The 12,718-nt window shown below is 51.7% G+C and overlaps 2 protein-coding genes across 3 annotated transcripts in view; one reads left to right on the top strand and one right to left on the bottom strand.

Annotated features, from left to right (window-relative positions):
- srr (serine racemase) overlaps window positions 1-685 on the bottom strand; it is a 21,706-nt gene extending 21,021 nt beyond the window's left edge. For both annotated transcript variants that reach the window (XM_073031309.1, XM_073031310.1), the window contains exon 1: window positions 573-685. The gene's annotated coding sequence lies outside the window, so the exon portion shown is untranslated. The remainder of the gene's footprint in view (window positions 1-572) is intronic.
- Window positions 666-12,718, top strand: znrd2 (zinc ribbon domain containing 2). Its single transcript, XM_073031311.1, has 4 exons — window positions 666-755; window positions 1,626-1,777; window positions 8,910-8,994; window positions 11,180-12,718. Exons 1-4 carry the CDS (start codon window positions 740-742, stop codon window positions 11,542-11,544), a joined length of 618 nt encoding a protein of 205 aa, XP_072887412.1. The 5' UTR covers window positions 666-739; the 3' UTR covers window positions 11,545-12,718.

The raw sequence follows: 12,718 nt of genomic DNA, 5'->3' as shown, positions 1-12,718 counted from the left end.
CCCTGACATCCCCCTTGTACCTACTTCCAAGCACCTTAAAACTGTGCCCCCTCATGTTAGCCATTTCAGCCCAGGCTGTCCACACCATCAATGCCTCTCATCACCAAAGGAGAGCATTGCCAAGAATCAAGAGGCTGAGTTATAGGCAGAGGCTGGGCTATTTGTTTTCAATTTGAAGATACAGCAATTTGGTAACAGGCCCTTCTGGCCCAAAGACCCCTCACTGCCCAATTACATCCACGTGACCTTTTGGAAGGTGGGAGGAGACCGGGGCACCCGGAGGAAACCTGCTCGGACACCACCCTGGTAAAACTGACCCGGGGTCGCTGGTGCTGGGATAGGGTTGATCACTCCCTCCTCACCGCCCCTCTCGCAGAACAGCGCTCCCTCAGCCCCTGTCAGTTTGCACGATGAGTTTCCTGGCTACACCGAGGGAGCGCTGACGGGAACACGCGAAAACCTCCCTACGCCGAGCAGCCACCCTGCTATTGATAGATTGTGGGTGGGTGGGGGGGAGGGGTGTAACGACGGCCCCGGTATGAAGGACCCAAGAGCGGAGACGCCACCCTTACCCGCCGCTGCCCAGACCTCGGACAGAAACGCTTAACCCCGACCACTAGGCCGCAGCGTCGCCATGGAAACGCGAGGCCGGGCAGCCCCGCTTCCTCCGCTCAGTTCCGCCCCCACCGGTCCACGTGACGGTGAGGTCATTTCCGGCGTGGGAGAACCTGGAGGCAGAATGGCCATGAGTGGAGGTAGAATCTTTGGGATACCCGGGGTCCCGGGGGGGGGCGGGGGCATGTGAAGGGGGCGCGGAAAGAGAACGATGGGGAAAGACTTGCCTTTAGAGATTCAGCGGAGCAAGAGCTGGGGAAGCAGCGTCCATCATCAGAGATCCCCACCACCCAGGCCATGCTCCCTTCTCGCTGCTGCCATCAGGTAGAAGGTACAGGAGCCTCAGGACTCGCACCACCAGGTTCAGGAACAGTTACTACCCCTCAACCATCAGGTAGAAGGTACAGGAGCCTCAGGACTCGCACCACCAGGTTCAGGAACAGTTACCACCCCTCAACCATCAGGTAGAAGGTACAGGAGCCTCAGGACTCACACCACCAGGTTCAGGAACAGTTACTACCCCTCAACCATCAGGCTCCTGAACAAAAGGGGATAACTACACTCACTTGCCCATCATTGAGATGTTCTCACAACCAGCGATCTCACTTTAAGAACTCCTTACCCCATGTTCTCGTTATTTATTGCTATTTATTTATATTTACATTTGCACAGTTTGTTGTCTTCTGCACTCTGGCTGATCTTTCATTGATCCTGTTCTATAGATTCGCTGAGGATGCCCGCAGGAAAATGAATCTCAGTGTTGTATGTGGTGACATATAAAATTTACTTTGAATTTCGGATATGGGTCCCATATTCAAGGGGTGAAGTGAGAGTGATGAGGTGGTGGGGTGAATAGCCCCCCCCCCCGTAGGAGCAGGGAGTTAGGGTGTTCAGGAGGGAGAACCCCGTGGGACAGGAGTGGAGAGAAGTGACAGCCCCCTGGGTTGTGTGTTGTTCCCCTGGGTGTGACTGACCAGTGAAGAAAGGGCTTTCTGGCTGTGTCCCCGCAGATGACCAGGAGTTCGCCTGGACGCCCCCCACGGCGGCGGAGATGAAGGTGATCGAGGCTCGGCGGGAGCGTCAGGACAAGATCAGCAAGCTGATGGGGGACTACCTGCTGAAGGGCTACCGGATGCTGGCAGACTGCTGTGCGGAGTGTGGGGTGAGTACTGTAGAACTGCTAACTGAACACTTCGCCTACAGTGACTCTATACAGTTATACAGTGAGTGACCCGCACCCTGAATAAACAGTGACTCTGTACAGTTACACAGTGAGTGACCCTCGCCCTGAATAAACAGTGACTCTGTACAGGTACACAGTGAGTGACCCTCACCCTGAATAAACAGAGACTCTGTACAGTTACACAGTGAGTGACCCTCACCCTGAATAAACAGTGACTCTGTACAGTTACACAGTGACCCTCACTCTGAATAAACAGTGACTCTGTACAGTTACACAGTGACCCTCACCCTGAATAAACAGAGACTCTGTACAGTTACACAGTGAGTGACCCTCACCCTGAATAAACAGTGACTCTGTACAGTTACACAGTGAGTGACCCTCACCCTGAATAAACAGAGACTCTGTACAGTTACACAGTGAGTGACCCTCACCCTGAATAAACAGTGACTCTGTACAGTTACACAGTGACCCTCACTCTGAATAAACAGTGACTCTGTACAGTTACACAGTGACCCTCACCCTGAATAAACAGAGACTCTGTACAGTTACACAGTGAGTGACCCTCACCCTGAATAAACAGTGACTCTGTACAGTTACACAGTGACCCTCACCCTGAATAAACAGTGACTCTGTACAGTTACACAGTGAGTGACCCTCACCCTGAATAAACAGTGACTCTGTACAGTTACACAGTGAGTGACCCTCACCCTGAATAAACAGTGACTCTGTACAGTTACACAGTGACCCTCACCCTGAATAAACAGTGACTCTGTACAGTTACACAGTGACCCTCACCCTGAATAAACAGAGACTCTGTACAGTTACACAGTGACCCTCACCCTGAATAAACAGTGACTCTGTACAGTTACACAGTGACCCTCACCCTGAATAAACAGTGACTCTGTACAGTTACACAGTGAGTGACTCTCACCCTGAATAAACAGTGACTCTGTACAGTTACACAGTGAGTGACCCTCACCCTGAATAAACAGCGACTCTGTACAGTTACACAGTGACCCTCACCCTGAATAAACAGAGACTCTGTACAGTTACACAGTGAGTGACCCTCACCCTGAATAAACAGTGACTCTGTACAGTTACACAGTGAGTGACCCTCACCCTGAATAAACAGTGACTCTGTACAGTTACACAGTGACCCTCACCCTGAATAAACAGTGACTCTGTACAGTTACACAGTGACCCTCACCCTGAATAAACAGTGACTCTGTACAGTTACACAGTGACCCTCACCCTGAATAAACAGTGACTCTGTACAGTTACACAGTGAGTGACCTTCACCCTGAATAAACAGTGACTCTGTATAGTTACACAGTGAGTGACCTTCACCCTGAATAAACAGTGACTCTGTACAGTTACACAGTGAGTGACCCTCACCCTGAATAAACAGTGACTCTGTACAGTTACACAGTGACCCTCACCCTGAATAAACAGTGACTCTGTACAGTTACACAGTGACCCTCACCCTGAATAAACAGAGACTCTGTACAGTTACACAGTGAGTGACCCTCACCCTGAATAAACAGTGACTCTGTACAGTTACACAGTGAGTGACCCTCACCCTGAATAAACAGTGACTCTGTACAGTTACACAGTGACCCTCACCCTGAATAAACAGTGACTCTGTACAGTTACACAGTGACCCTCACCCTGAATAAACAGTGACTCTGTACAGTTACACAGTGACCCTCACCCTGAATAAACAGTGACTCTGTACAGTTACACAGTGAGTGACTCTCACCCTGAATAAACAGTGACTCTGTACAGTTACACAGTGAGTGACCCTCACCCTGAATAAACAGCGACTCTGTACAGTTACACAGTGAGTGACCCACACCCTGAATAAACAGTGACTCTGTACAGTTACACAGTGACCCTCACCCTGAATAAACAGCGACTCTGTACAGTTACACAGGGAGTGACACTCACCCTGAATAAACAGTGACTGTGTACAGTTACACAGTGAGTGACCCTCACCCTGAATAAACAGTGACTGTGTACAGTTACACAGTGACCCTCACTCTGAATAAACAGTGACTCTGTACAGTTACACAGTGAGTGACCCTCACCCTGAATAAACAGTGACTCTGTACAGTTACACAGTGAGTGACCCTCACCCTGAATAAACAGTGACTCTGTACAGGTACACAGTGAGTGACCCTCACCCTGAATAAACAGTGACTCTGTACAGGTACACAGTGAGTGACCCTCACCCTGAATAAACAGCGACACTGTACAGTTACAGTGAGTGACCCTCACCCTGAATAAACAGTGACTCCGTACAGTTACACAGTGACCCTCACCCTGAATAAACAGTGACTCTGTACAGTTACACAGTGACCCTCACTCTGAATAAACAGTGACTCTGTACAGTTACACAGTGAGTGACCCTCACCCAGAATAAACAGTGACTCTGTACAGTTACACAGTGAGTGACCCACACCCTGAATAAACAGTGACTCCGTACAGTTACACAGTGACCCTCACCCTGAATAAACAGAGACTCTGTACAGTTACACAGTGAGTGACCATCACCCTGAATAAACAGTGACTCTGTACAGTTACAAAGTGACCCTCACCCTGAATAAACAGAGACTCTGTACAGTTACACAGTGAGTGACCCTCACCCTGAATAAACAGTGACTCTGTACAGTTACACAGTGAGTGACCCTCACCCTGAATAAACAGTGACTCTGTACAGTTACAAAGTGACCCTCACCCTGAATAAACAGAGACTCTGTACAGTTACACAGTGAGTGACCCTCACCCTGAATAAACAGTGACTCTGTACAGTTACAAAGTGACCCTCACCCTGAATAAACAGTGACTCTGTACAGTTACACATAGAGTGACCCTCACCCTGAATAAACAGTGACTCTGTACAGTTACACAGTGAGTGACCCACACCCTGAATAAACAGTGACTCCGTACAGTTACAAAGTGACCCTCACCCTGAATAAACAGTGACTCTGTACAGTTACACAGTGAGTGACCCTCACCCTGAATAAACAGTGACTCTGTACAGTTACAAAGTGACCCTCACCCTGAATAAACAGTGACTCTGTACAGTTACACAGTGAGTGACCCTCACCCTGAATAAACAGTGACTCTGTACAGTTACACAGTGAGTGACCCTCACCCTGAATAAACAGTGACTCTGTACAGTTACAAAGTGACCCTCACCCTGAATAAACAGAGACTCTGTACAGTTACACAGTGAGTGACCCTCACCCTGAATAAACAGTGACTCTGTACAGTTACAAAGTGACCCTCACCCTGAATAAACAGTGACTCTGTACAGTTACACAGTGAGTGACCCTCACCCTGAATAAACAGTGACTGTGTACAGTTACACAGTGACCCTCACCCTGAATAAACAGTGACTCTGTACAGTTACACAGTGACCCTCACCCTGAATAAACAGTGACTCTGTACAGTTACACAGTGACCCTCACCCTGAATAAACAGTGACTCTGTATAGTTACACAGTGAGTGACCCTCACCCTGAATAAACAGTGACTGTGTACAGTTACACAGTGACCCTCACCCTGAATAAACAGTGACTCTGTACAGTTACACAGTGAGTGACCCTCACCCTGAATAAACAGTGACTCTGTACAGTTACAGTGAGTGACCCTCACCCTGAATAAACAGTGACTCTGTACAGTTACACAGTGAGTGACCCTCACCCTGAATAAACAGTGACTCTGTACAGTTACAGTGAGTGACCCTCACCCTGAATAAACAGTGACTCTGTACAGTTACACAGTGACCCTCACCCTGAATAAACAGTGACTCTGTACAGTTACACAGTGACCCTCCCTCACCCTGAATAAACAGTGACTCTGTACAGTTACACAGTGACCCTCCCTCACCCTGAATAAACAGTGACTCTGTACGGTTACACAGTGAGTGACTCTCACCCTGAATAAACAGTGACTCTGTACAGTTACACAGTGACCCTCCCTCACCCTGAATAAACAGTGACTCTGTACGGTTACACAGTGAGTGACTCTCACCCTGAATAAACAGTGACTCTGTACAGTTACACAGTGAGTGACCCTCACCCTGAATAAACAGTGACTCTGTACAGTTACACAGTGAGTGACCCTCACCCTGAATAAACAGTGACTCTGTACAGGTACACAGTGAGTGACCCTCACCCTGAATAAACAGTGACTCTGTACAGTTACACAGTGACCCTCACCCTGAATAAACAGTGACTCTGTACAGTTACACAGTGAGTGACCCTCACCCTGAATAAACAGTGACTCTGTACAGTTATACAGTGAGTGACCCTCACCCTGAATAAACAGTGACTCTGTACAGTTACACAGTGAGTGACCTTCACCCTGAATAAACAGTGACTCTGTACAGTTATACAGTGAGTGACCCTCACCCTGAATAAACAGTGACTCTGTACAGTTATACAGTGAGTGACCCTCACCCTGAATAAACAGTGACTCTGTACAGTTACACAGTGAGTGACCCTCACCCTGAATAAACAGTGACTCTGTACAGTTACACAGTGAGTGACCCTCACCCTGAATAAACAGTGACTCTGTACAGTTATACAGTGAGTGACCCTCACCCTGAATAAACAGTGACTCTGTACAGTTACACAGTGAGTGACCTTCACCCTGAATAAACAGTGACTCTGTACAGTTATACAGTGAGTGACCCTCACCCTGAATAAACAGTGACTCTGTACAGTTATACAGTGAGTGACCCTCACCCTGAATAAACAGTGACTCTGTACAGTTACACAGTGACCCTCACCCTGAATAAACAGTGACTCTGTACAGTTACACAGTGAGTGACCCTCACCCTGAATAAACAGTGACTCTGTACAGTTACACAATGAGTGACCCTCACCCTGAATAAACAGTGACCCTGTACAGATACACCGTGAGTGACCCTCACTCTGAATAAACAGTGACTCTGTACAGTTACACAGTGACTCTCACCCTGAATAAACAGTGACTCTGTACAGTTACAGTGAGTGACCCTCACCCTGAATAAACAGTGACTCTGTACAGGTACACAGTGAGTGACCCTCACCCTGAATAAACAGTGACTCTGTACAGTTACAGTGAGTGACCTTCACCCTGAATAAACAGTGACTCTGTACAGTTACACAGTGAGTGACCCTCACCCTGAATAAACAGTGACTCTGTACAGTTACACAGTGAGTGACCCTCACCCTGAATAAACAGTGACTCTGTACAGTTACACAATGAGTGACCCTCACCCTGAATAAACAGTGACCCTGTACAGTTACACAGTGAGTGACCCTCACTCTGAATAAACAGTGACTCTGTACAGTTACACAATGAGTGACCCTCACCCTGAATAAACAGTGACCCTGTACAGTTACACAGTGAGTGACCCTCACTCTGAATAAACAGTGACTCTGTACAGTTACACAGTGACTCTCACCCTGAATAAACAGTGACTCTGTACAGTTACAGTGAGTGACACACACCCTGAATAAACAGAGACTCTGTACAGTTACACAGTGAGTGACCCTCACCCTGAATAAACAGTGACTCTGTACAGGTACACAGTGAGTGACCCTCACCCTGTGACAGCCGGATATTCGATGTGCACTGGATCGATAATCGACCATATAGCAGAGTTCCAAATTCCCCAGCTTCGACAGGCCGGAGCGGCAACCCTTTTCCAGGTTCGCTCCGCTCCCTCTCTCCTCTTCTGACTGTCCGTGTCCTTGTTTTAAAGGTAAGCAAGTCAGTCAGTGAGCAACATCACAGTCCTGCCTCACTGAAGCACCCTTTTAAAGCGACAGTCCACAGTAAACGGAACCTGCGGGTTCGTGACAACGCATGTATCGAAACGCAGCGTTTCTGCTCAGTCAGATCAGCGAGCGTTACGCTGGGCGGCCCCCATGGGCGTCGGCACGCCTCCAGCGCCCGTGCCGCGTGGCCTCGACTCGCTAAGCTTTGGAATGAGGTTGGGGGGGGGTCGAGCGTTCGCGGGAAACCCACGCGGTCACGGGGGGTACGTGGAGACTCCTTCCGGGCAGCGGCAGAGCGGGACCCCGAGGGGTGACCGCGGGCTCTGCGGCCATGTTAACGCTGACCGTGCCGCACGTGGATGAGGGAAAGACCAGATGGCTGGGCAGTGGGTTAGATTGATCTTGAAGTAGGTGAAAGGGCCAGTACAATGTTGCGGGCTGAAGGGCCTGTACTGTACGGCAGCTAAAGATGAGGTCTCTGACCCAGCAACAGGCTCGTTAGGGCTGACGTGGTTCTTCTGCTGGTTAGCCTCGTGGGTAATTCGTTCAACACACACAAAATGCTGGAGGCCAGGCAGCATCTGTTAGGTAAATTTAAAGTCTGTCCCGAGCCTTGAGGGCTCAACAGGCCGGTGCTTAGGCCGGTTTCCGTGGCGACTGAGAGTACGAGACCTCCCCCCCCCCCCCCCGGATAGGACGCCAGTCTATCACGAGGTTAACCCCCAGCATTTTGCCGGTACCCATATTCAGCTGGGTGGACTGGAGCAATGTGTGGTTAAGTGCCTTGCTCAAGGACACAACACGCTGCCTCGGGCTGGGGCTCGAACTCACGACCTTCAGATCGCCAGTCCAACGCCTTAACCCCTTGGCCGCGCGCCACTCTGTGGAAAAGAGTAAACTGTCGACGTCTCGGGCCGAGACCCTTCAGCAGGACTGGAGAGAAAAGGCTGAGGAGTAGATTTAAAGGAGGTGGGGGAGAGAAACACGATGGGATCGGTGAAACCGGGAGGGGGCGGGATGGAGTACAGAGCTGGGAAGTCGACTGGTGAAAGAGATACAGGGCTGGAGAAGGGGGAATATGATAGGCGAGGACAGAAGGTCGTGGAAGAAAGGAAGGGGTGAGGGAAGGTAAGGAGATAAGGTGAGAGAGGGAAATGAGAATGGGGAATGGTGTAGGAGAGGTCGGGGTGGGGGGGGGTGCGGCCTCATCGCGACGGTGGAAGAGGCCGTGGGACTGGCGTGTCGGAAAGGGGAGAGGAATTAAAATGGGTGGCGGCTGGGAGAGCCGACTTTTCTCTGGCCAGATGGGGCTTACGAGTCGCCCGTTCCCCTCCGCAGACCGTCCTTCTCCAGGACAAGAAGCAGAAAAGCTACTGTGTGGCCTGCCAGGAGCTGAACTCTGACGTGGACAAAGACAACCCAGGTAAGGGGAGGCTCCTTCGGAGCGACCACGGGCGGAAGCATCGCGGGGCGCTGCGTTTGCGCGGGAGGAGAGTGAAGCGTTGGGGAGGGTGTCGGAGCTTGGCCAGCCTCGGTCGGTTCATTAGCTGCGGGGTGGTGGGGGTGGAAGTTGGACAAACTGTTTCCTCGGAGCATCAGAGGCCGAGGGGTGATCCGCTAGTGGTGTGGAAAACTTTGAAGTTTATTATCTTTCCTTTATTAATCTTTTTATTGATTTACAAAAAGCAGATATACAAACAGGAGGAGAATTATCTCAAATATATCAATAACAATACAAACAGAAAGTGAAATAGACATTATCAAAATCATACAGTATTAAACTAATATGTAATATATAGTAAAAAAAGACAGCTAATTCTCCTCTTATCAATTCATGGAGAGAAAAAAAACTTTAAATTTTTAAATGAAGGGGAAAAAAACCACTACACTATAGGAGAAAGGGGGGAAAAAAAGGGATTATTATCAGAATATTTATGTGTGATAGTCGGCCGGCGGCCTACTGGCATCAGCACTGGACTTTGGGGCAAGAGGTCCCCGGTTCAAATCCGGCCGGCCCCTTGCGCGCTTTCCTCCAGTCGTGGCCCCCAGGTGGTAAACTGGTAAATCACCACGAGGCCTGTAATGTCGGGCTGGCGACGCGGCCTCATTAAAAACACAGACAAAATGCTAAAGAAACGGCAAGGCTCCCCTGGGTGGTGGGGGGGGTGGGGTCTTTACTGCCGGAGGAACCCTTTATTGAGGCACTGCTTTTTAAAGGTGCCCTCGTGGGCTCCTGCCCGTGATGGAGCTGCCTTGGGTTTTTACAACCCTCTGCAGCTTTTTCCCCAAATCTGTGCAGCCGTACCAGAGTTGGAAAATGCTCTCCTCGGTGCATCTGCAGAAATCTGCCGGAGTTGGTGGCAGCAGTACAGTCCGTTTTATTCACCCGCTGACGTTTAGAGCAGCAATGAAGGTCCCCCGTCTCTCTCTGTCCTCGGCCATCTTCTCCATTGTGCCCCAGGTGTGCTTCAGGGTCCTCATTTCTAACTCTGTGGTACGGTGGTCTCCCACCTCTCCTCTGTCCTTCAGGGGTCCAGTCCAGTGCTGTCTTGATGATGTTGGCCTCTCTTCTCACTGTGTCCCCAATCCATCTCTCCATGACGATTGGGGCCGTGTCAACGGGACAGGGCAAGGCGTAAAAAGTCACTCTGAGCAACACGCACAAAGATGCCGGAGAAACTCAGTGAGTCGGGCGGCGTCCGTGGAGAGGAATGAACCGTCGACGTTTCGAGCCTCCGTAGGTGGCCGCCTGACCTGCTGAGTTCCTCCCGCATTTTGTGTGCGTCGCTCAGCATCTGCAGAATCCCCCGTGTGTGTAACATGGGTATAGAGAGGACAGGTGCGTGCAGGCTTCTCCCCCGCGCGCCCCTGAGACTAAACATCGCAGGTTTGGGGTGAAAGGTGAAATATTAAGGGGGAGACTCCTCGGAGGGCAGCGCGAACGTGGAGTGAGCTGCCGGCGGCCGGAAATGGAATTAGCGAGTTCGGTTGTAACATTCAAGGGAAGTTTGGGCGGATATGAGCCGGGGCGAGGTCAGTAAGGGCTAGATGGGCCGAAAGGCCTCTCCTGGGCTGCAGTACCCTGTGAAGTACCCTATTACCCTATCAAACGTACCCTCCTGAGCCGCTCATGTCCCCACGTACTGTTGCCACACACTCCCGGCCTTGTGGTGATTTACCAGTTTACCACCTGGTAAACAAAACGTATATCGCACACAGGACGCCAACCAAAATATCACCGTAAATAAGTTGTAAAAATATAATTCTAAATGCCTGTAGGGCACAGGACAGGTAAACAGTAAACAGCTCGCTGTCCTAGTTCCGAGACCGTGGTGGTGGCAGGGTATTCGTTAGTCCCACAGCCCGAAGCAAGAAGCTGTTAGCCAGTATGGTAGTCGTAGCCCTGAGGATCCGGTACCTCCTTCCTGATGGTCGAGGGTCAAAGAGATAGTGGGATGGGTGGTAGGAGTCCTCGGCAATACTTTGGACCCCTCCGTCTGTGACGCCCCCGGTAAATGAGGAAGAGAGACCCGGACGATCTGCCTGGTCCATGGGGCGGCGATGGTGCTCTGTAGAAATGCAAGTCTAACGCATTCTTCGTCCCGCAGCCTTGAACCCGCAGGCGGCTCTGACGCAAGTGAGGGAGCGACAACGTCTCTACAACGGCCAGCCCGAGCAGCTGTACGGGAGCCGTCCCACTCCAGACCGGCAGGTGGGGGCATCGTCCCCGGAGCTGCCCGAGCCGGGGGCTCCCTTCCTCGTCCCTCGTCCCGTGGCGCCAGACGCCTCCGCCCCCCCTCCCTCGGTCCCGGAGGCCGGCGCCCCTGCCGAGGCCGAGCGGGCGGTGCTGCGGAAGATGGCTTGGGCCTGCGCCGAGCTGGAGCGGGCCGCGTCCGTCGAGTACAGCGCGCAGCTCTGCGGCCTGATCCGGAGCTGCGCCGACTCCCTGCACAGCCTGAAGCGGCTGGCGTAGGCGCGGCGGTGAGGAGCGTCCCTGCCCCCTGGCCCTCCTCCCCAGCGCCAGCCTATCTCCCCCTGACCCTGCCTCCACAGGCCCTCTCCCTCTCCTGCCCCCAGTGTTGCCACACCCTGCTGATTGTTTGAAACGGTCGGTGCACCCCAATCTTCCAGGGGGCTTGACACGCGGCTGACCACGCCCCCTCCCTTGGACAAACCCCGCTCCTGCAGCACGCAATTGCCTGGATGCGTCGTGTTGCTGCTGTTTGAAGCTCCCCGCGTAGGCCCCCAGCCCTTCCCTGAACCCCGCCGCCGTCCTGCCCCCGCGGAAGCGGTGGTTGTAATTCCACGTCTGGGCTCCAGGGAGCAGTGCCGAGCCCACCGGCCGCTGGAACGTGACCGTCTGAGGTGGAGGTTCCACAGTGGCTCCACTTCACGGGCCTCCCCACCTTGCGTGTCTTGCCCCTGGAGCGAAGGTACCCCGCCCGCCCCCCCCCCCCCACCCAGACATCATGTAACCAATGCTGGAAGCCCGGTTAAAAGCCGCGTTGATCTGACGAATTTAGGTTCGACTCCGGGCCAGCCACGGAACAAGCTGCTAGTGGAGATTTTGGATCGGGGGATTCTAATGGGGAGCTCTGCTGTTGTACGGATGAAGGGCGTCAGTCTGAAATGTCAGTGCTTTACTCCCGTCCATTGCCTGACCCGCTGAGATCCTCCAGCGATTTGTGTGCGCTGCTCTGCCGTTGTGCCGACTCACTAACGTTTCAGAAGGAGGGTTGAGCACGGCTGTGTGGGTTTATGATAGGGAGGGGAGGAAGGTGCAGTACAGGTCAGTCTTTGACCTCCGGGTGAAGCTCCTCTCTGTGAGGGAATGCAGACTGCCAGCCACCTGTGATGGGACGGTGCAGGGAGAACCTTAAATCATATTCTCTTTTGACGGGGGAAGTAATTACTCTGCAAAACAAAAAATCAGGCCAGAGTTAAGCTGAGGCACAATTCAGTCTTGGCCAAGCTCGAAGCCGATTGCGAGCTTTGGGTAGCGTCAGTGTTGTACGGATATCGGCCTCTGGGATTAAGTGTTCCCACTCGTTGGAGGACAGCCGCCTGCCGAGAATGAATGTAAAGAGCGATCCTCGTTTTTGAAATTTAATTTAAGTTAATAAAAAGTTTGGATTTGAAGTTCAGAA

The sequence above is a fragment of the Hemitrygon akajei genome, chromosome 28 (assembly GCF_048418815.1).
Source record: "Hemitrygon akajei chromosome 28, sHemAka1.3, whole genome shotgun sequence".
In the NCBI taxonomy this organism is placed as follows: Eukaryota; Metazoa; Chordata; class Chondrichthyes; order Myliobatiformes; family Dasyatidae; genus Hemitrygon; species Hemitrygon akajei.
This window is presented reverse-complemented; position numbering and strand designations above follow the sequence as displayed.

What these genes read in the sequence shown, in the direction of transcription:
- znrd2 (XM_073031311.1), top strand. An exon ending in ACTGCTGTGCGGAGTGTGGG is followed by an intron (nt 1,778 to 8,909) that starts GTGAGTACTGTA and finishes TCCCCTCCGCAG; the next exon opens with ACCGTCCTTCTCCAGGACAA. An exon ending in CGTGGACAAAGACAACCCAG is followed by an intron (nt 8,995 to 11,179) that starts GTAAGGGGAGGC and finishes TTCGTCCCGCAG; the next exon opens with CCTTGAACCCGCAGGCGGCT.